At 35.7% G+C, this 24,068-nt stretch overlaps 1 protein-coding gene across 1 annotated transcript; it reads right to left on the bottom strand.

Annotated features, from left to right (window-relative positions):
- Positions 1-12,265: 12,265 nt before the first annotated feature.
- On the bottom strand, positions 12,266-13,473 carry LOC126661002 (zinc finger A20 and AN1 domain-containing stress-associated protein 5). The gene has a single exon (XM_050354750.2). The coding sequence runs from the start codon at positions 13,274-13,276 to the stop codon at positions 12,773-12,775; it is 504 nt and encodes a 167-aa protein (XP_050210707.1). The 5' UTR covers positions 13,277-13,473; the 3' UTR covers positions 12,266-12,772.
- Between the last annotated feature and the right edge of the window lie 10,595 nt (positions 13,474-24,068).

Here is a 24,068-nt window from a genome sequence, read left to right on the forward strand (position 1 = left end):
GTCAATAGGACTATGTGATCACCGGTGAGTATGTCAGTCTAGCGTGTCTAGATTATTATCGTGTCATGGAATTATATCTGTCACGACCCATTTTCATGAATCGCGACCGGCGCTAGGGTATGGGTATGGCTGTACCAAAACCCGTAGCTAGCCTTGCGGATAACCAACTTATATCATTTAAAAACAATGTACCTGCAGAAAACCACATGCTCGGGGGCAACCGAGACTTCAGCCTAGTCTAGCAGTACAATAAGCAACATATATTCAAAGTATACTTATCTGAAATTATAACTCCAACAGTATGGCAATATAATATAAATACCATAGTTACTGTAATCATGCCAAAAGCGATAAAGTAATCACCAACAATCAGCAGTCTAAAATATAATAAAAGACTAATCATAAATACTCTAATACTACTACTGCGGTCTAAGAGTTTAAAACAGTTCGACTCTTTTATTCTGAAATAAAAAATAAGGAACCTCCGAGAATGAAGAAACGGAGATCGACCAATGCTCAAATCATAAACCTGGAAAATTTTGGAAAACAACGGGGTCAGATTTACTGAGTAGAGTTTATATAACCATTTACATTTATTAAGTTAAAAACCTTTAAAACGTTTAATAAAACATTTTCATTGTGGATTTTCAATGAAACCCTAAACCACAATTCTAAATCCATTGTCGTGTCGGTGAGACGTATCTCAATAACTGATCCCCGACTATCACTTAATAAATAGTGAGCTCAGGAGACGTATCTTCCACCGGTGCCCTCACTAAGGTGAGACGTATCTCAAACCTACCTCAATACCATAATCATTACCGGTGCGCACGCAGTCCCGATGATGCCCATCGAGTAGCACGTTCCAAATCAAATCCACAATGCCGAAAACAATTCAAAAGCTGCTTATACATATATATTTACAAAATATAACATTTGCTTAATAAAGAGGTAAATAGAGATATAAACTCATAGCTTGCTAAATCCACGTGATCCTGACAAGCAATCTAACTCTGGTTCGCCTCTGATGTACGAACAGTCGACGGGTCTAAATAAAATATTAAAATCATAATTAAAATCAGACCCTAACTCTAAAGAGTACTAGACACCACATAGGACTAGCACAAACAACAAATCACGGTAAGCAATCCAGAGTAAACGCAATACCCAAATAAATTATAATGCCCAAATAATACAAGTCTATTGAGTTCTCGATTTAAAGTCCGTTTCAAAAAAAAAATATTAATTAAATAATATTTAAATAACAAATTAAATCGATTTCCACACAGTGGGTTAGCCGAGTTACCGATAACTACCAAGCTAACCTCACATGTCGGGCGACCCAAGTCTAACCCGGCCCAAATATTTTATCAAAATTATAAACCATATTTTATAATTTCAAAATAGTACCTTTGATAAAATAATAATTAAATATTAAAATGGAACTCAATATCTTAAAAGACAAGTAACCAATAGTTGCCGATAAAAATTACTTAACTAAAATAGTCAAGAAAAAGTTTTAAAATTTAAAACGTAAATTTAGTCAAATTGGCACGTTAAGCCAATATTTAAAATAATCAATATCCAAATAATTATATGAATTTAGGTTATAAAATAAATATTATTCTCCGATTATAAATATCAAAAATAATTTTATTTTACTCAAAACTAACATTATTTTCATATTTAAAATAATGTTATCAATTAGTCAAATAGCAATCAAATTGGTAACCAAAAGTTTGATTTTAAATCGGATAAAACCAAAACAATAATCTCATGTCCAATTTGATTAAATACCACGAATTAAACATTTGAAATAATCACTTAGAAACAGCCAAAGCAGTTGATTTAGACAACCTCAAAAACTGAGCCAAATTAACCAATTGATTCACTCCAAAAAAAAACTCACAATAATAAGTTTTGGTCTTCAGACTCCAATTAGCATAACAAACTCAACATTTTAACATCATGAAGTATCAACAGTAGCCTCAATAAATGATTAACCTAAAATCACATTAGAAGCAACAAACATTACCGCCAATTTCAAACCTAAGTTAACTCGCAACCAATGATGATACTCAAACAACAGTACACAAATAAAGCTCCTTGATCTAAAAACAATGAATTCTCAGTTTATTATCTCTTAACAACCATGAACAAGGATCGATGGAATTTCACGGCGAAGGGTAATTCAATAAGTTAAGAACAAACACATCTTAGTTATATCTCAAGGAACAACATACAAATCCATAGAAAACAAGGAACCATCGACAACCATAAACCCAAGTAAAACAGCAGAATCATGAACAAACAAAAAGGGAACGACAAAAACAACATGACCAAGCGATGATCCGAACGGCAATTTAAACGAGAGATTCAACGTACCAATTTGAAATGAAACACGTAAGGATTAACAATAATGAAGTCGCCTGATTGTAGTTGCGATAAATCCACCGATACGATGCTAGAATAATGGGGCTACGAGTTAACAACGGCACGAGACGATATCGAACATCAATCGAAGAAAAGAACAAAGTGAAGATACTTACCAGATTGGAAAGGATGAAACGAATGAAGGTAGGTGAGGTCTCAGATTTGCTAAGGAAGAATGGTGGCTGAGTTTTTGTTAAATGTTGAAAGAAAATATTAGGTTAGAAGAAGAAAAGAAACGTGAAACAGAATCATAAAGGAAGATGATTCTGCAAATGGTTTGTGAACCAAATTGTGTGGGCTTTAAAGGCATGGCCTATTGGCCTATTATGTTACAACACAAAAAAATGGGACATAATATAGTTCACGTGAACCATAAGAAGAAGTTTGCATGTATGGCTTTTTTTTTCCTTTTCTTTTCTTTTTTCCCTTTTTTTTTAATCAAATAAATACTTAAGATGTCTAATTTAGTAATAATAATGATAATTTAGATAAAGCTTGACGGAATGCAAAAATTTATAATTAAAGTAAAAAAAATAATTTTAAAAATACGGGATATTACATTCAAATATCGAATATCGAACATCGTTTATCGTATCGTATAGTATCGTATCGAAGTTGGAATATATATATCGAATTGGATACGAGGTTTAACTCGGTTGAACTATCTCGGGACCCGAATCCAGTGGGTTTAACTCGGTTGAACTATCTCGGGACCCACACCTTGGGATTAAGCGATGGTAGAGGTTTAACTCGATTGAACTATCTCGGGACCCTACCAATTGGATCGATCGAATCGATCGTTATCTTTATGAACTGTATGAAATTATAGATCGTATTGACTATCGTGATTAGGGTTTCAATCGGATCCAATACTTGGAGTATTATCTACTACATTATGATATATTTTGATATCGTGTATCGATTTGTATATATGAGTTTTTATCGTATGCGATGTTATGTTTTTAATAATATCGTTAGTAACTTGCAAGCTCACTCAGTATTTTCCCAAATACTGACCCCTCACCTTTGATGTCTTTCAGGTTATTGGAGTCGGATCAGACAGATCATCTCTTTGTGCCAGAAGTCTGCTTGGCTTGCACAAAGCACGAGTCTCTCTAGTGCTGCAGTAGTATACAATGATGATTAGCGACCTAGTATAGAAAGATCTTTTCTCTTGGGGTATGAGCCTTAAGTTAGGCTATTCTGTATACGACTATGACCCCTCTGTACGAGTTGACAAGTGGGCTAGTATGTACATGGTACGGAAGTGAGACGCCCTTGTGTATTATGTCAACTAATTGGTATAAATATATACATATATGACGTTGCTTCCGTTTATACACGAAAAATTTATAGTGGTTTTAGGCTTGCTACGGGTTCCGGAGCTACCACTCCCGTTCCCTAGCGCCGGTCTCGGCTCAATATTTTGGGTCGTGACAATTGTGGTATCAGAGCAGTTGGTCCAGTTACCTCTGCTAATATGTGTTTTGTTGATTAAGTGACCTAGGAACTACTGCAGCTATAGAGTTAAGTTCTGTCTGATCCAAGTCGTTTGCATGATTTGCTTTGTGATCAGTGTGATAGATCGATTTGTGAAATGTTCGTTTGCTTCTTGTGACACGTGTATATGAGATATATATAGGTATTTCATTTTTGATTGGATAGGCATGCATGATATGCCTATTTAGATGAAACTTCTATGAGATGTAATGCCTCCTATGAATAGAATATAGTCGATATTACTATGACTCGATAGTAACACGTTCGTGGTTGGCATTGAATAACGCCAATGTGCTGTCAAATTCGATCGATCGAAGTGTCAAAAAGAGAATGCAGAAGGAATGCAAAGTTACAGAAGTTGAAGAACTTGTCGGATACAGAGTTCAAAGGTTTAGAGAACTTACAAAACTCAAAGTTTACAGTTTTTACAAGTTGTTTTGTTTAAACGATTTTGAAAGCATAATTGTGCCTAGACCCATGATAGTCATTGATAAATGCCACGACATTGATAGAAGTGCATCACTACATACATTGCTAATGAAAAGAACAATAAATGAATACATGCATTAATAGTACATGCATCATATGCATTATGCTCAGACGAAAAGGTGAGATGTGGCAACTCTTTGGGGATGAGAGACGTCATCACCATAGTGCACAATTTTGCTAAGATTTAAATGATTTTTGATTTAAATTTCAAAACGAGATGTTTTATTTGAAAGAATTTTCAAGGATTTTTGTTTTTATGTAAGTATACCTAGACCATAACTCTGTGACAGAAGTGAAGTGCTCGCGAGCAAGCAGCGATTAAGGCCACGAGAAGATCGAATACGTATAATTGCGAGAATATAGAAGTTATGCTTCTAGAATATGAACTTAGCCATGAGTTAACGAGCTAGAATATAGCTAAAAATCACGGATGTATTGGAAGGTGATGCGTACCAGATTAGTGGTAAGCTAGAAAGTAAGTATCTCTTTGGCAGGACGTCAAAGATATTAAACTACGATATAAGAGAAGGAGTATGTAAGAAGAATAAAGTTTATATACGAGAAGCGAATGATAAGATGTATGTGAGTAGCGAAATGCAACTAATCGAACGAGGAACTGGGATGTTCCTATATTTAAATGAAGTGATTAGAATACTATGCTACAGCAAAATAGAAGTATAAAAAAGAACAGTCGAACATAGAAATCGACTCATAGCTTACACCTTAAAGATAGAAGGTTACCCTTATGAAAGGATGACGCGAACATTATGTGATATTAGAAAGTCGCCAGGTTTAATAAGACCGTGACAACGCTTTATTGAACCGTTGGATTAAGTTGTCAATAGAATACAATGCTCCCAAGGCGGTTACCTAAGTATTAACCGTTGCGATCGTCAAACCGAGGACTTGAATTAGTTTAATAAGAATATCAATGGAGGATATATTTATGGATAAAGGAGATGAGCCAAGAGGGCGTGTGACAAGAATTCGAAAGACATAGTATAGAATTGAATTAACTAAATATAGTTAATGTCAGTTTTGCATAAGATTGAATAGTTTAAAGTGTAAGATTTGATCAACTAAGTGCAGTCAACACCAACCCCGCATGAGAATGAATAGTTGAAGGTATACGATAAGAAAGAACAAGAGACAAACGACAAGTATTGTAATAAGTGAGTTAGGAGTTGAAACTCCCACCACAAGATTGCGATTATGAAGCGAATTAGTGGACTAATGAGATTAAAATTGCAACGAATGTGGGTGGAGTATAGAGTCCCAAACCACAAGCTTGGATATTAGTAGAAAATGCATAGTACGACAAACATGGAATACTGATAGTAACCCTCAAGGGAAGACGCAGATACAGTATGTGAATGGCTAAGAGGTGGTATATGGTATCGGACGTATCAGGCATACAGATTGAAGCTTCGTACGTTGAAATAAGTGAAAGAATGGGAAGAAGAGACTCAATATTGGAATTGAGCTATACGAAAGGAAGCAATATCGAATAAATCAAAATAGCAAATAAGATATGAAAGTAAGACATACCAAAGGTATAAGAATGCAAAGGTAGATTAAGGATACTAAGAGATCACTTAAAGTAATAAGTATCAAGAAATAACGGACAACTTGCGCATGTCGCGAGGAACTTGATAAGAGTGATAGAGGAAAAAAAAGAGAAGGTCACGTGGAAAAATGACAAGAGGATCAGATGGGTAATATTCTATGTAGTCGTGAACACATAGAAACAAAGAGGGACAAAGATGACAGAGACATAAGATTGAATCCACTGACAGTTAAGATGTCAGTGGGGATACGATAAGATGATATGAAAGCAATCGAGAACGCACCATGTCAAGTAATTCAGATGAAATGGGCTACGACCACCACTCATGATCGATGATGTGGATTCTAAAAGAAGAAGTACACAATGTACAAGATGCGATGAAGAGAAATGCCAAGAATGCAACAGAAGATGATCGAGACGCACGATAAGAGCATGAATATGGAACACAAGAAGGGTACCATAGGGTCATAGAATTAAGACTATTAATCTTATTGGTTGACTAAGAATGAGAAGTCAAGGAAGGAAGAAATATGAAGAAATATATCTATGGTATAGATAGAAGAAAGAAGTGATAAGTGAAACAACAAGGCATAAGAGAATGGCGAATAATGGTACAAAGATCCCAACACAATGATAAATAATAATCAGACGACGGCAACAGCGATACAAAAGAAATTACGTAAGTAAAGAAGCATGAGCTAATTGAATACTCACATCACTCAACAAGGAATGATGATAGGATTAGACGTATAAGACAAAAGTAAAGAATAAGGAACGGAGAATCGTAAGTACATATAAATACGGCTAATGTCGTCATAGAAGGGAGATATCTAATGACAAAGACTATTATCTCTAGTGATAAAAATATCACCAGGACGAACTATCATTGGATACCAGTATTAAACTAAGAGTTTATTTACAGGAACAAAAGTTTATAGTATCGAACATCGGACAAGGAACAGATGAAATTTCATGTGTACAAGATCAAGAAAAGGGGATCAAAGGTAAAGAATCATAATACATTAGAATACGACATGAAGTTCACGATAGCTTAAAGGAGCAAAGGGAAGGGAAATTGAAGATAGTGAAAGATGTATCAGACTCAACTACGTTAAGAAACGACAATTATGATAGACGGAGTATAACCTAAACAGGGATTGATTAATAAAGGAATTAAGTACCAGAAGTGGCAAGGAGGAAAGTAAGAGATGAAGATAGCCGCCTGAGAAAGAAAAGTGGCAACGAGAGAGGCCAATAAGGATTGAAACTACCAACTTAAGATTGTAAAAGTAAATACCCATCGAAGTATGAATAAAGTAAGTTCGTCACTAAAGATGTGAATAACGTGTCACTGACCATCTACGCATAAAACAGATGGATAAAAACGCGATGATTATCACAAATGGAATAAGGGATCAAGGGAACATTAGTATGTGATTAATGACAGCCAAGAAGGGAAATCCCGACTAACTGGTGATGACACAAGGATTATGATATCAAAGATACGTCTAAGGTCGTACTAAAGGCAACAAACTGAACGAAAGTAACAACAAGGAGATTCTCAATTACTTAACAGCAAGATAGATAATCAATTAACAATAAGTACGAAGTTACAGCTATAAGTGGAGAGCTAAGAGTTAAAGTAAAGGAAGAAACTACGATTCGCGCGTGGTAATGGAAGTCCATAAAGGCATAAGAACAATTATAAGGTTCCAACAAGTCTTATGAAAATTCGAGGACGAATTTTTATAAGGGGGGGAAGAATGTAATACCCCAAAAGATTCTAGTTATCTAATTAGACCACGTGTCCAGTTCTGGGTGGCCAGAGTGACGATATCGGAAGGAATTCCTAGAAATTAAAGTGAATACAAATCTAAGTAGGTCGGTTTCGAGAAGTTAACGATGAATTATTTAATATTACATCCCAGCTGGAAAGTTGGAATTGAAATTAAAAGGAAAAAGGTCAAGAAAAGTCACAAAATGAAGTTCAGGGACTAAAGTGGTAATTTAGCCACTACGTCTCAAAAATGGAAATTTATAAGTGTTGACGGAAAAATATTAATATTGGGATTCGTATTGTTTATCGGATATAAATAATACGTATAATTTATGATTAAAGAGTTGATTGACTTAGTTATGGACTAAATTGAACAAAAAAAAAGAGTTTAAAGAACATATTGTATTCATTAAAAAAGATAAGGATCAAAATGATACATTGGCCATAATATATAAGGTTTAGAGTATGAAATGAATCAGAAGAGTATGAATGAATCAGAAGGCTCCAGAGACAACGATTCATTCATCGTTCCTCACCGTCGTTCGCTCGCCGTTTCTCCGTTCGACGTTCGTTTCAGATGATTTTTGCGTCGATCTCTTCATAATTCAAGCCTCTACCTTCCCCGAGCATCAAAACAAGGTTAGTTCTATGTTTTTGCCACAAAAAATGAAGAAATAGGGGCTGTTTTGACAAAAACCTACGTTGGATTCGTATACGTCGGAATTGAGGCGTTTACGGTTGATTTCGAAGTGGTAAAAGTGTATATAACATGTTTAAATGATTTGGGTATGAATTGGTACAAGTTTTGGGAGTTTTGGAACTCCGGAAATGGTCCGGGAATGCCGGAAAAACGTCGCACACGTTGGTGCACGACGTGCTGCACTTCAGCACGTCGTGCTGGTGCGCGACGTGCACTACAGGGGTGCACGACGTGCACCAGTGAAGGGAACATCGTGCCCTTCATGAAAAATGAAGGGCACGATGTGCCAAGCTGGCACGACGTGCCCTACTTCGACCCCGATCTCCGGGGGACTTTCGTGAGCGAAAAATAGCTTCCGATAGCGTGAAATGGACATGAAACTTAACGTTTTGAGCTAGGCTTTTGGAATAAGCATATTAAGCAAGGCCTAATTGATTAGTTGAACACCACTAAGGGTATTAACCAAGTGTAAGAATGGGATTGAAAGTTCTTAAGTTTACAAATCGTAATAGGATCGAATTGGAATAACCTAAGTTTATAACTTACGGTTTCAGTACTAAGCCTACATTTATGGGTTAAACGTACATGTAACTCGATTAGGTAACTGACGTACCGACAAGCTACTAAGCTGTCTAGATGGAGCGGCTACGCGATCGGACAACGCATGGAGCTTATGCTTGCGGGATTATAATATTGCATATTTGGATAGCGGTCACTCTGAGTTGCATTTTACTTTCGCGTATTGTTTATAAAAGTTATTTTCATATACTATGATTTTATACATCGCATAATATATGGTTTGAAGTATCGCTTATCGAATTGCTTTTTATTGATTATCGTTTGCTATTATTATCGATTATAGTATCGTTTATCGAATTATTATAGTTTTGAAACCAGTGTATGATTCGAGGAAACGTGCTACCTATTGGGCGTCAACAGGACTGTGTGATCACCGGTGAGTATGTCAGTCTAGCGTGTCTAGATTATTATCGTGTCATGGAATTATATCAAATATCGAATATCGAACATCGTTTATCGTATCGTATCGTATCAAAGTTGGAATATATATATCGAATTGGATACGAGGTTTAACTCGGTTGAACTATCTCGGGACCCACACCTTGGGATTAAGCGATGGTAGAGGTTTAACTCGGTTGAACTATCTCGGGACCCTACCAATTAGATCGATCGAATCGATCGTTATCTTTATGAATTGTATGAAATTATAGATCGTATTGGGTATCGTGATTAGGGTTTCAATCAGATCTAATAATTGGAGTATTATCTACTATATTATGTTATATTTTGATATCGTGTATCGATTTGTATATATGAGTTTTTATCGTATGCGATGTTATGTTTTTAATAATATCGTTAGTAACTTGCAAGCTCACTCAATATTTTCCCAAATACTGATCCCTCACCTTTGATGTCTTTCAGGTTATTGGAGTCGGATCAGACAGATCATCTCTTTGTGCCAGAAGTCTACTTGGCTTGCACAAAGCACGAGTCTCTCTAGTGATGCAGTAGTATACAATGATGATTAGCGACCTAGTATAGAAAGATCTTTTCTCTTGGGGTATGAGCCTTAAGTTAGGCTATTCTGTATACGACTATGACCCCTCTATACGAGTTGACAAGTGGGCTAGTACGTACATGGTACGGAAGTGAGACGCCCTTGTGTATTATGTCAACTAATTGGTATAAATATATACATATATGACGTTGCTTCCGTTCGAAAAATTTATAGTGGTTTTAGGCTTACTACGGATTCCGGAGTTACCACTTCCGTTCCCTAACGCCGGTCTCGGCTCAATATTTTGGATCGTGACAGGCACAAAATAAAATTCCCCCTTAATAGGGGAAACAAATATTGCATAAACTCAAAATTCAATTATAATAAAACATAAAATTTAGGGAGTCAATTATGAGGTTTTTAAAAATTGAAAAAATAAAAAGTCAAACATTTTTTATAAGGGATTATTTTCCAAATACCTAATTTGGGTAACGTATTTAAACCATTTTAACCCATCTTTTTCTCTTATCCTATGTTACCTAATAAGCTAATTTATTTACAAAAAATACCTACTATATAAAGAAGTCTTATCTCATTTTAGGTTAAATTTTTTAATAGCCACCTTTTCTTTTCTCTCTCTTCTCTCTTTTCTTCTCTCTTCTTTTCTTCTTCTTTTCTTCTTCTTTTTCATTTGATTTTCAGTTTATCTCCTCCGATTATTTTTCCGTTCGTCTTTCCGGTCGCGCTTCCGTTCGTCTACTTCCGATGGATTTTTCGTCGTTTCCGGTCGTTTTTTCGTTCGCCTTTTCCGTTCGCGCTAGTCCGTTCGTCTTTTCCGTTCACGCTATGGATTTCTCGACTCGTTTTTAGATTTGTGTAATTTTTTAGATTTTTTGTAATGATTTAAATATTTTGTAAATAAATTATTATAGATCTATAATTTTTTTTTTATAAAATTGTTCTATTATTCATATAATTATTTATTTTGTCTTCTCTTATTCATAAATTTGTTTATTGCTACTGATTTTGTAAAGAAAATGTTGATTTATGGTGCATTTATAATATTTTTATAATATCTTTACGTTTTAGTGTATTTTTGGTGTATTAATAGTGTATTTCTGCCGTTTCTTAGTATATTTATGGTGCATTTACAGTGTTTCTGGTGTATTTGCAGTGTTTATGGTGTATTTGCAGTGTTTCATGGTGTATTTGCAGTGTTTCATGGTTAATCCACAAAAACACTACAAAATGCCATAAATACACTACTTATACACTATATATACACTAATTTTACACTATATAAACACCATAAAAACACTACTGTTATACTATAAAAAATAAAATAAAAAATTCCACGAAAAAAATATATAAAAAATAAAAGTTAACACTATATATACATTAATCTTACACTATATAAAAAAACTGCCGGTCGGTTCGGTCGACCGAACCGAAAAAACCGAAAACCGGAATTGAAAACCGAAAAAGGTATTTATGAAATTAAAAAAAAATGTATTTTTTGTAAATGAAAAAAGTCAAAAAAAAAAGTCAAAACTTGCAATGTAAAGTTATAAATAAAATGCCAAAACATATATTTGAAAAATTACCACTTCTTATAAATCTATTGTAATTATTTTTATTAATATCAACATTCCATTAATCTAAATTTAAACCAAACTTTCTATAATTACATATTCATACTATATAAAATATTTATTTGAAAATTACTTTACTTAATTTTATACTAAAAAAATTTATAGTAAAAAATTTATTTCTCAAACTACCTTCACAGAACCAACGAATTTCAATTCTTAATTCTTTATTTTTCTAATATTATGAGTAATAATTAATAGAATATAGCATCTAAAATCCAACAATTAATTAACTATTACATGAAGATAAGCCAACCCAACTCAACTCATCTCCACCACCTTTTGAAGCCACTGAAAGGACAACACACCCACAATAACAATCCCTGTCCCCACCCACTTTCTACTTTTTTATTCATTTCCTTTACACGTCACACGCAAACCCCGCCGTTAGATCATCACACCTCGAGATCTCGACCCTCCATAAGTCCACGTACTAAAAGTCTAAAACCAAACAAATACAATTACTTCACGCAAATGTTCCCCACCTTGACACCTTTCCACGTGGCCCAATAAGATTGGATAATATTCTGTGCCAATCATATCAAAAGCTTAGAAGCCAAATTATCGCGAGATAATGGAAAAATTAAAAATATCGCGATATTGACGAGATTATACCAAAAAAAAGGGAGAAAAGTAAACAAAACATCACATGTCATTGCTTTAATTTTAGTGGTCCCCACAACTTTCTAAAAATATATAAAAACCTTCCAACCGAAATTTCCAGTTGTCGGAAATGACATAAAACCCCTCAACTGTTCGCCTAATTTACATTTACATGCCATCGGCAATTTTCAAAACACACAGAAAAAAATGAAAAAAATGGAGAAAAAAAAAACAATTCACCCACAACAATAACATTAATTATCATAATAATCATAATTGTAACAATAATAATAATCTTTCATTTCAAGAGAATTAAAATGTAAAAAAAAAGCCAAAAAAAAGAAAATTTATAAAAAGAAATTCCGATCTTGGCCCTGAAAATCTGATCAATTTTTCATCGTTAATTAATTTGATTCTTGGACCGGATTCTTTTTTTTTTCTCCTCTCCTATCTATAGAGGAGGAGAAAAAAACCCGATGAAACGACGTCGGATCTGTTCAAGGTTTCTTGAATTTTCAAGCTTTTTTTTTTTTCATAATCAAACTCTAACAATTTTAGCAGCTTTAACGACGGGATTCTCTCTAGCAATCGCTTCTCTTCCAACGGTTTTGTAATCGTAGCTACAATCATGCCGATCGGAGTACCGATGTTCCCAACAAAACAGCTCACCGCACCGACACCGGAATCCGGTCAACCCGACCCGTTTCCTACAACCCGAACACCGGTTCACCTCTCTCCTCGCCAGAAATAGGTCGTTATTATCCCGATCCGACGTCGTTTCCGCCTTTTGACTCGTCTCCGGCTCCGGATCTCGAATAATCGTCCGAGATATACTAGATCTAGGCGAAATATTCAAGATCCCGGAGTCTGATAGCTTAGGAATTGCTGAGACGGCGGCGGTGGTTGACGTGGTGGCGTTAAAACATTTCTGACACATATTATTGGTGGCAGGATTACCGGTAACACCACAGTTATTAACGCATAACGTTAGGGTTTCCGGCACTTTAAACTCCGTCTCTTCTTTCTCGGTTTTCTGGGCCATTTCTGGGCGGATTTGGAGAATTGAGGGGTTGCTGAAATGGGTTTGAAACGGAGTTTATGAAATTGTAGAGAGAGAAAGAAGAGAGAGAGTGGGGAGGAGATGGGAATGTTTTAGAGGGAGAGAGAGGTGATATGAAGAGAAGGAGAGGTCGGTAATGGCGATGGAATATGGGCCTCATAGAGACGCGTATCAAACATTTCTTTTACGACTTCTTTTTTTTTGTTTATGATTTGTCGTTTTTACTTCTATGTCCTTTGGTGGATTTACCAAAGTCTTGTTTTTTATAATTCGGAACATAAATAATGTTATATTTTTAAAAGTAATTTTAAATTTTTATCATATGTGAGTCATGTAAGCATTGCCTCATTATAAATACTAATGTATAACTTAAAATATTAAGAAAACTACTTGTTATTCTTAATTTAAAATAAAATCGATAAATTAAATTTTTAGGTGATTAATGATATAGTTTGATTTTTAGGTGATATGTTAGGATTTGTGATTAAAATACATTTACTTAGTTATGATAATGATGACTTATAGTAAATTTAAAATTGTTTTTAAACATAGCTATAATTGGCATAATAAATATGAAATCATGGTGTGTAATACGGTTTTAAAAGTATGATCAAAATAACCTCATTAGTAAAATACCGTTAATTTTAAGGTATTTTTTTGAAAAAAAATTAGTGTTAGATGTTCATAAATTTTGATGAACACACCGGAATTTTAAATTTCAGAAATGCACTTGAAGAGTCAATCCACTTGCATTATACTTCATTAATGTTTGAGCAAATTACTTTGAGATTTTTGAGATATATCATAATTAGCAGTTTGATATCTTTTATTTTAAAAGTCTATTTAATGGTCTTTTAATTTTAATTCCGTTAACTATTAGTCCCTCCGTTAATTTCGGCATTGACTTTCAAACGATTTGATACCTCATTTTTAATTTCGTGAACACTTTAGCCACTAACTTTTAATTTTATTAAACAATTGATACCCCACTTTTAAATAATTTGATGTTTTAATTTTAGTTCCTTTAGATGATTTAGTTCCTCAAATTAATAGAAGAATCTCTCAAACAACATAACTAAAATTGAAAGATTATTAAATAAATTTTTAAAATAAAAAATAAAAAAATGTTAATTATTATATACAGAAATCTCAATTCACTTAATATTTTTAAAGTATTAAGCATTTAATTAATAGGTTCTAGAATTGGTTTCTGACGTGTTACTAGTCATTATTGAGGAAAGTATATAATGTGGGCTACTTATTTTATGGAACCTGTGGGTCAGCTTTTCTTAACCACTTGATTCTCTATTCCCATGCTCAACAAAACAATTAAAAACTCTGCTATTCTCATTGTGATGAGTTTTTTTACTGGATACCGGCATAATTATTTTATTTATTTATCCTTTTTTAAGAAATTATATTTATTTAAATCAATTTCTAATATAAGCCTTTTTTTTATTTTTCCTCAACAAATTATTTCATTTTTATTTAGAACTATTTTTCTTTATAATTTATTAATGCTAAATTTGTTGCTTTTTTTCTCTTTGGACAATTTAGTGTTGGGTTATTTTATATACAGTTGCTTCTTTAGTGAAAATATTTAATTAGTGGTAACATAATTAATAAGGACTTAATTATATTTTAAATTTAGGAAAAGAGTAGATTTTGATTAACCGCTAGTTCATGTTTATCTTGTAACGTGTTCGTATAATTGGCATCACATACATGCATCTCTAAAACTTTATGATTTCAGCAACTTTTTCCCATTGAGGTTCATTTTGTTTCAGTTAAGGAGTTTCTATTTCTGGATTAAGCTCATTAAGTAATTATTTTGCAATGTACACTACCTAAATCAAAGACTCAACTTATTAAAATCAAAGACTCAACTTATTAAAAATGAACAAATGATCAGTTCACCCCCTCAACTTGACACGAAATATTAAATAAATTATTTTGGAGTGTTTTTGAACAAATGAATCCCTACTTAGCAAAAAAGATCACATCGCATCTCACTCAGAGAGTGAAACACACTCTCCGATTTTGAATGATAAAAAAATCAAAATAATACTTAATATTTTTTTTATTTTCTTGTTTAATACTTAATGACTTTTAAATTTCAATTTTACCCTTTATAATTTAAAACTTCAAAAATCAATTTATCTTTTAATTATAAATTTAAGGATCAAAATTCCCTTTTCTCCCTTCTTCTTTCCCACTTCCACTTCCACTTCCCTTCCACCATTTCTTCCATTGTCTACCTTCTTCTTCTTCTTCTTCTTCTTCTTTGTTCCTTTCCACCGATTCCTTCCCGCCGGCACGTCTCAGTGACCTGAGAACGCCCCGTTCTCAGTTCACTTAGAACGACGCGTTCTCAGTTCAGTGACTGAGAACGGCCTGTTCTCAGTTCACTGAGAACGGTCTGTTCTCAGTACGATGGCCGGCTATTTGCGGTGGCTGGCGGCTATTTCCAGCGGTGGCAAGGGTCTCCGGTGGTGGCTCTGTTGATTAGTTATAGATAATCAATTAGAATAATTAGAATTAATTAAAATTTTAATTAGATTCAATTAGTACTAAATTAGGTTCAATTAGTATTAAATTATAATTAATTAGGATTGTTTTTTTTTAATTAGGTCATCCACTCTCCTTTTTGTGTCAAAAGGGTGAATTTGATTCAGTTTGGTAAGTTGCGGGTTGAATTGATCCGGTTTTGTCAAGTTGTGGGTCTGTTTGATCTGGTATCGTCCAAAATGACTCATTTGATATTTCGTGCCAAGTTGAGGGGGTGAATTGATCCTTTGTTTTATTAAAAATACAAAATCTTTTAGGATGAAGTGAATTTTGTTAATTGAGTCCAAACGTCACCCAACTTATCCAATTTATTAAAATGGTCACCTAACTAAAAAAAACGCTACAAACTGATCATCAAATTTTGCTTTTTATAACACGGGAAGTCATTGATCCGAATTCCGGTAAATTTATCCAATGTGGCAGCCAGATTTTATTCAAACCACATATTACAAGCTACATCACCTGAAAAAATTAATTTACACCCTTCAATTTTTTCATATATTTTTAAAATAAAGATTAAATCTTTTTTTTTACAATTCCACCATCTCCCTAAAATTCCTGTTACCATCTTGCAACTCCAATTCATGAACTGGTCTGAAAGATAATAGCAAATAACATTCTGCATTATGCCATTGTTCATCAACATAAGCTCTAATGTTTTATTTTTAAAGAGAATCATACTTAAATAACCATTAGAATGGAATCAATGATTATAAGAATTGGATGAACTATAAATTTTTCTAGAGTAGATAAATATGATAGAATAAGTTGCTATTTGGATGGAGACCCATCTTATGTACTTGGTGAGTTCATTGTTCATCAACTCAAACGAAATTAGACTTGTTCATAGTCTTGGATATCCGCCCAAGCCTGGTGCTTAGGGTCGGGCTTGGACAATGATTTTTTGTACCAAACTCGGCCCGAGCCCGAGCCAGCAAAAAGCTTGTTATTTTATAGGTGGGCTTGGTCTTTCATTATTTTAAAAATTATATGTAAGCCCGTCTAAGGTCGGCCCCTGCAAAAGTATAGTGTTAGAGCCGGATTTGGATAGTGGTAGATCCAGATGTCGGATGTGAGGTTCGGGTTTGGAATATAGCTCTAAGAAAAAGGACATTGGGACTTGAGTATCAAAACTCGAGTATCGGACTTTGATTATACTTTGTAATAGGATAGTAACAGTGTTTAGTGTATGAAGCGTTTGTTCATTTGGATTGCGTCCCCTGGACTCCAAGAGTTTGTGTTCATTTTATAGTGTTTGTAGCGCGTTTTGTCTTTTCCTTCTTTCCTAACCGATGTGGAATTTATGGCTTCTTCGTTTTCCCTTTATTTATTTGTTTGTTCCATCATTAATCCCCCTCTAGAAGAAAATGGAGCAAAAACTGGCAATAAAAAAGACCATCAAAAGCCAACGGAAACAAACAGACGAAACAACACCAACAAAAGGAATACCGAATAAAAACACGAACGACAAAACAATATAGATCGCAATGATCAAAACTCGGCATAAATACCCAGCCATTCCAATGACTCGTGGTCTTCATTTCTCTCTTTTTTTCTTCACTTCCGGGTTCTTCTTGTGCTTTTTGTAGCTTGTTTTGGTTGCCTGGTTTTATTTAACCCAACCCGAACAAGCTACAAAAAGACTCAGGAAGACTCCATTCTTTGGCCTTTCCTGTTCTTTTTTTTTTCTTCTCTTTTTTTTGCGTGTGGTTTTCTTCTTTCTTTCTCTTGTATTTATAGTGTCGTGTGGTAGTGTGTTTAAAGCTATCACGTCTTTCTGAATTTTTCTCTTTTTCGCGCATCGTGCTTCTCTCTCCTTATTGCTTTTGACGGTTAAGTTACTTGAGTCTCTTCTAGTGTCATAGTGGTCGCGGTTACTTTATTGCCATTTATTACTTCAGGATTTTGCCTCTTTTTCCCTTTTTGTTTTTCTCTTTGCCTTCCAAGAAAAGCTTATAAATAGTTCCTTTTTTTTGATATTTCTTTTGGGATTTTTTCTTCATCTCTCTTTTGCTATCGTTTCTCCTTCTTTCATCAGAATGGCCAAAAACATCTTCGACGCAATGGATGCGGGTATGTAGAGTGATGATGAGGTTACCGTTATATCTAGCCTTCCCTTACTTGATCACCGCTCACGCCTTTTATTTCCCTTTTGTCGAATAAAGAGGATGGTATTGGCGATCTTCCTCCAACGGTTGTTGCTTCTCTGGCCTCTCTCCCGGCAGTCATGCTTGTTGTTGCTTCTTCTTGAGCCTTTTCTTCCGTTGCTATTGACCCTGTGTCGTCAGTGGTGGTTTTTTCTCCAGCTGCTACATCTTTCGCTTTTCTTCCTTCTATCTCTTCTAAGGGGACTAATAAGCGTCCTGCCACTGGCCCTCCAGATTCTTCTTTGGAACCTGCCTCTCGCCCGTGTCGGGACGTTCCTCGCTCTACTTTTGTGTTTAAGGGCAATATTGTCAACCGCGACTACTTCATTCCTACCAAAGGGCTCCCCCTCGACTCTAATCACATCCGGAATGCTGTATCTGGCTATTTTCGGAGTCAGTGTCCGTTATCCGTTTTAAAGCAAGTTCCTGGCGTGGGAGGTGCGCCATCCATTTATGCTAGCTGTTTTCGTCTTCTACACGATCTCCGTCGGCTGGAGGACGATCGGATTCATCCTTCGGCCTATGCAAATTCTTGGCCGGAGATTGACTCCCAGTTTGAACAGATGTATGCGGCCATGAAGAGGTTGTGAGAGTCGCACCAGCGGCAAGCGGAGGAGTTCATTTCCTTGAAAGCTTCCAATGAGTCTTTGAGGACTGATCTCCGTGAAAAGACCGTAATTGCGACCTCTTTGGAGAAGCAACTTGATCAACGGGGCAAATAGGTGGAATTATTGCAGAGTTCTTCTTGGTCACAGGAGAACCATACTGCGGACTTAGAGGCCGCATTAAACAATGTCTGTCTGGATCGATCGGAGGTGGAGGCAGAGCGCTCTCATTTAGAGTTGCACAGCCAGGCCCTAGAGAACTAGCTAGAGGAGTCTACTGATGTAGTTCCTTTGATGTTTCAACATTACCGTCGGTCTATTAGATTGGTTATTTTAAAGGAGTGCCCGGTGGCAGATCTCTCCTTTTTTTATGTTGATCTGGCTCAGCTCCGTGACCAGTGCCTGTCTGTTTTGGCTGCTATTAAGGCTCGAGTCATTGCTTCCCCTTCTCCTGGGAGTGTGTATCCCATTTCGGCCTTGACTGCGGGCCCGACTTCTCATGCCCCTTCTTCTGCTGCTTTTTCCTTTGCTCCCTCCTCTTCAGCGACCAGCTCTTTACCTCCTTGTACCGGTGGTGTTTGATTGGGGATTCATTCTGACTGTTTTGACGTTTTTCAGATTCTTCTTTTTTTGTACTGCTTTCATTTTGTTTTGTAATTTATGGAGAGTGTGGCCTCCTTCTGTGTTGCACACATATTTTAATAGTACTTCTTTTTGTTTATCTGATTTGCTTTTTCTTGCTTGTATTTTGCTTAATTTTGTGTTTGTTGTATTTTCCCGTTGTTTGATCGTTTCTTTATGGAATATATTCCGTTTGTGTTTCGTTGTTTCCTTTGCCGGCTCCGTCCCTCCCTTGTTTTGATGTTGCTTTAATGGGTGTGCATTTTGTGTTGTTTTGTTGTTATCTGTTAGCAAAAAGTCCACTCGTAGTACTCAACAAGTCGAGGTCGAACCCACAAGGACTAGAGGTTTAAAGTGAGTGAAATACGATTTTGAAGTTCAATTCGGAAAGCAAAGAAAAGGGATTGATTTTTAATTAACACTACAACTAAACTCAAGCAACTAACACTTAACAATTAAAAAAATGCAACAACAAACAACTAATTGAGAATAAGGATTAAATACGATAATTAAAGACGCCTAAGGGTTGTCTAATCATGCCAATTGAATCCTAGGACAAATAGGTCGGGTCTATGGATGGTGGTTCGGATCAAGCTAATCGAGGGTATCAAATCCGCTCTCTCGAGCCGGAGATTGAAAGAATCGCTACTTGATTAAAACACGGAAATCTAACTCACTTTCGCGCAATTAGATTTCGATAGGATTAATCAAGCCGATTGATTCGCAAACTACACAACCGTACAAATCCTAAATCACTCTCGTGCATATAGGTTTCGAGCTTATGCTAACTTGGTCCGCTCAATTAATTTAACTCTCGTCCTCATTAATCGAGCAATAACAAAGATCAAGGGATCAACTTAATCTAGGCATTAGGTTCAAGTTAACACAACAAACCCTAATCCAAAAACCCAAATCTAATCACCTATTCATCATACATGGCAATCACAAACAACCCCTAGACTAGGGACTTAGCCAGCCATAGCTACACAAACATTAACTAAGCAATTTTAAAAAGACATAGTTGATGTAGAGAAACTTACCTTAAAGAGAAGTGAAGAACAATTAAACATTCATAGATAATGAAGACCCAAATGATAAAACTTGCATTGATAGGGATTAAATACCCAAAATCTGGAAATAATAATGATGAACACCAAGAACACAAGTTGATTCTATGTTAAAAGTTGAGAGAATAAAAATGACTAAAACTATGACTACTTGATTGTTCTCTAAAATGTGGCTACCTCCATGACCTAAAAAGATAATGTGCTATATATAGTCAAGCCCAAAAAGGAAATAAAAACATCATATTACAAGTTGTTTGGCCAAAAGTGGAAGTGGGTCAAGAGAGCACAAAAACCCAAAAGGATTTGAAATGTTGAGAACAGAACCTTCTCGATCGAGAAGCTTCATTAAAGTCAGCTTCTCGATCGAGAAGCATGAAATCCCAAAGTGCTGCCAAATTTCGCTCTTCTTCTCAATCGAGAAGCAAGGAGTAATTCTGCTTCTCGATCGAGACCATGCAGGGGAGGCTTCTTTCGATCTTCAATTCGCTCTTTGCTTCAATCCATCTTCCGACTTTCAAATATCATTGATTCTTTACTCTTTTGGACTTAAAACACTTCACATACGCTCCGTTTATCCTTAAACACTAACACACGTAATAAGCGATATAATCACTCGAAACATGCGATAAAAACATACAAAGCGATGCAAAAGTGACTCATAACGTAGAAGTATTTTACTCCTATCATTATCTTTAGAAGATGTGTATCTTCATTTTAGTTGGCTGTTGCCTTAAGGAGATATGTATCTCTTTTTGTTTGGATGTTTTCTTGAGAGATATGTTTCTCTTTTTGTTTGGTTGTTTGCCTTGAGAGATATGTATCTCTTTTGTTCAGCCGTTGCCTTAAGAGATATGTATCTCTTTTGTTTGGCTGTTGCCTTAAGAGATATGTATCTCTTTTGTTTGGCTGTTGTCTAAAGAGATATGTTTCCCTTTTTGTTTGGCTGTTTGCCTAAAGAGATATGTATCTCTTTTGTTTTGCCGTTGCCATAGGAGATATGTATCTCTTTTGTTTGGTCGTGCCTTAGGAGATGTGCATCTCTTTTGTCGCTTGTTTGTGCGGATTTATTTGCACCGTCCAATTGTTGTTTTATTTTTGCGTTTTGCTATTTTGATAAAAAAAGAGAACGTTGATTGTATTGAAATTGACATGGACATTTTAATCATAACAAAAATGAAGGCTACTGTCTTTATCTTTTGAGCCTTTGGTCCTTGAATTTCCTTTTTTCGTGGTGCTCTACCCTTTCGTTCCTTTCATGGCGATAGCGTAGCATTTGGAGGCTGCTTTCTGGTCCCCCTTGACATTGATAACTCCCTCTACAATTGGTATTTTAATTATCAGGTAGCAGATGCTGGTGATGGCTACGAAATCGTGCAAAAATGGTCTACCTAGTATTCCATTGTAAGCCATTGGCATGTCCACGACCGAGAATAACGTTTTGATTTCCTTTGTCTCCCTTCCTCCTCTTCCAAACTCTATCATCACTTCCGCCAAACCTTTGGGTTGGATAGGAATTCCTCCGAGCCCTACTATTGGTACCTTGGCAATGTTTGTGCTTTCCTAGTTCTCCACCAATCCCTTTGAACGACTCCCACATCATCAGGTTTACTGCGCTTCCTTCATCCACTAGTAGCTTCATAACCAGGAAGTTGTTGAAAATTGCTTCAACCAGTAACGCATTATTATGTGGTCCTTTTACGTGCGTTCCGTCATCCTCCGAAAAGGTGACTACCTTTGCTACTTCCGTCTCTTTTCCTGTCTGTTCCGCTACCTGCACTATCTCGCCCCTTGATCTTTTCCTCCCATCCTTTATGTTTTTCCCCCAACTATAATGTTGGTGACTCCCGTGATTTCTTTCTTCCTTCCCTCTCTTCTTCCTTTTTCTCCTCCTTGTCGGTTCCTTCTTTCCGCTGCTCTTTGTCCTCTTTGTGGCTTGTGAATTTCCTTAGTACTCCCGATTCGATGAGTTTCCCTATCTCCCTTTTTAAATCATAACATTCTTTCTGTGTCGTGTCCGCAGTCTTTATGGCACTTGCAGTATCAGTTTCCGTCTCTTGTCCCGGTTCTGTGGATCATCTTCATGGGCCACGTCACTGGAGTCCGGTTTTCTTTGACCTACATCTGGACATTCGCCCTTGTGGTGTTCGTGTCACGACCCGATTTCCTCCTCAAAAATCGAGCCGAGATCGGCGCTAAGGAATGGGAATGGTTGTTCCGAAACCCGTAGCAAGCCTAAAACCTCTATATATTGTTTGCAAATATAAATCTAGATCGTATCTCGCATACGATCCGTTTTCAGAAAATACCGTTAAAACATAAAGATGGTTTTGAAAATATTCATATAAGCGAATTGTGTTTTCAGAAATGCTGGTTGAATAACCTTAGTTATTCTAACACACGCTTATTTTTGAAAACTGGTGCGGTGGTACTGAAACTCGGGGACTTAGCTCATATGCCTTACCTCATAGGCAGCCCTGTCTCAAACAAAGCGATCGAATAATATGTTTAGTAAAATATCTCAAACACCTTTCGTTTCAAAAGCGTTATATTACACATATTAAAAACTAACACAACAGACATACAAACATAAGGCCAGCAAAATTATACACAACGTCTTTGTAGACCAAAGACACAAAGCTTGGCCTACCCGTAGAGGGACGTAAATACCATATGCCAAGTAAGTAGCCACCTAGTATATATAAACAAAATCAGGTTCCCATCAGAGTATATCAACAAAGGAACACTGACATGACTACTGGCATATCACTCCTATACACACTACTGCAGCAGCTAAGAGTTTAAAGTTTTATGTACATATCAACAAGAAAAAGCTCGCCTGACAAAGAAGGCTGGAAGCTCGAGCAGACCCGAAGCTAAGTACCTGAAAATGATAAACAACAACGGAGTCAGAAATATAAATATTTCTGAGTGAGTAAATAGGTTTACAATTAAATAGTAAAATCGCGTATAGGTAAAATATCAGTATATAAAAGTATTACCAGTCCTCGATCCAAACGAAGCCCTAATCCTGTTACGTTCATATGTTATAATGCATATGCTCAACTCTTGTTTAATACAGGATGAACAGCATACATATGTACCACAATCATCTTAACTCTGTATTGGGTTGCTGGGCCGTAAATTAAGTTACTACCACCTCATGACTACCCGTTAGGTTTAAGCCGCTTTGCAAGCATCTGGCTTCACAACTTAAACCTAATGTATATGTTAATGATGTTTACCTCTCAGTCTAGTCCATTAACACCAGTGATCACACAGTCCTATTGTTGCCCAATAGATAGCTCGTTTCAGTGGATTTTCCTTGGCTAAGTTTCATACTTAGTGCGATTTCTGGATTTAAAAATAATTGAATACTAATATTCAAAAGTAAACAAATGAACTCACAACACCGCTAGGTCTGATACTTATTCCTGAGGTATGTGTGTTAGACTCCATGTGGTCGTGGTCCGACTGCTGGCTAGCTGGTCGGACTAAACACTCAAAACAAACGAGATAAAAATATCAATTTATGTTTCCTATATAATTTCTAGGGCCAGATTCCTAGTTCCAGGTAAAATATATAATCATGTGAACACATAACCCTTATGGTCTCTTTTTATTTAAAACCATATTATAAATTCTCATTTTTGAGAAACGTTCAAACTTCTCTCTAGAAGTTATTTTAGGTATAGCAATACCTAAAGAAAGCTATTTATAGCATATACTTAACTGTTAAAAAAATTCTTAGTCATATACTAGGTATTTA

The sequence above is a fragment of the Mercurialis annua genome, linkage group LG8 (genome assembly GCF_937616625.2).
Source record: "Mercurialis annua linkage group LG8, ddMerAnnu1.2, whole genome shotgun sequence".
Classification (NCBI taxonomy): domain Eukaryota; kingdom Viridiplantae; phylum Streptophyta; class Magnoliopsida; order Malpighiales; family Euphorbiaceae; genus Mercurialis; species Mercurialis annua.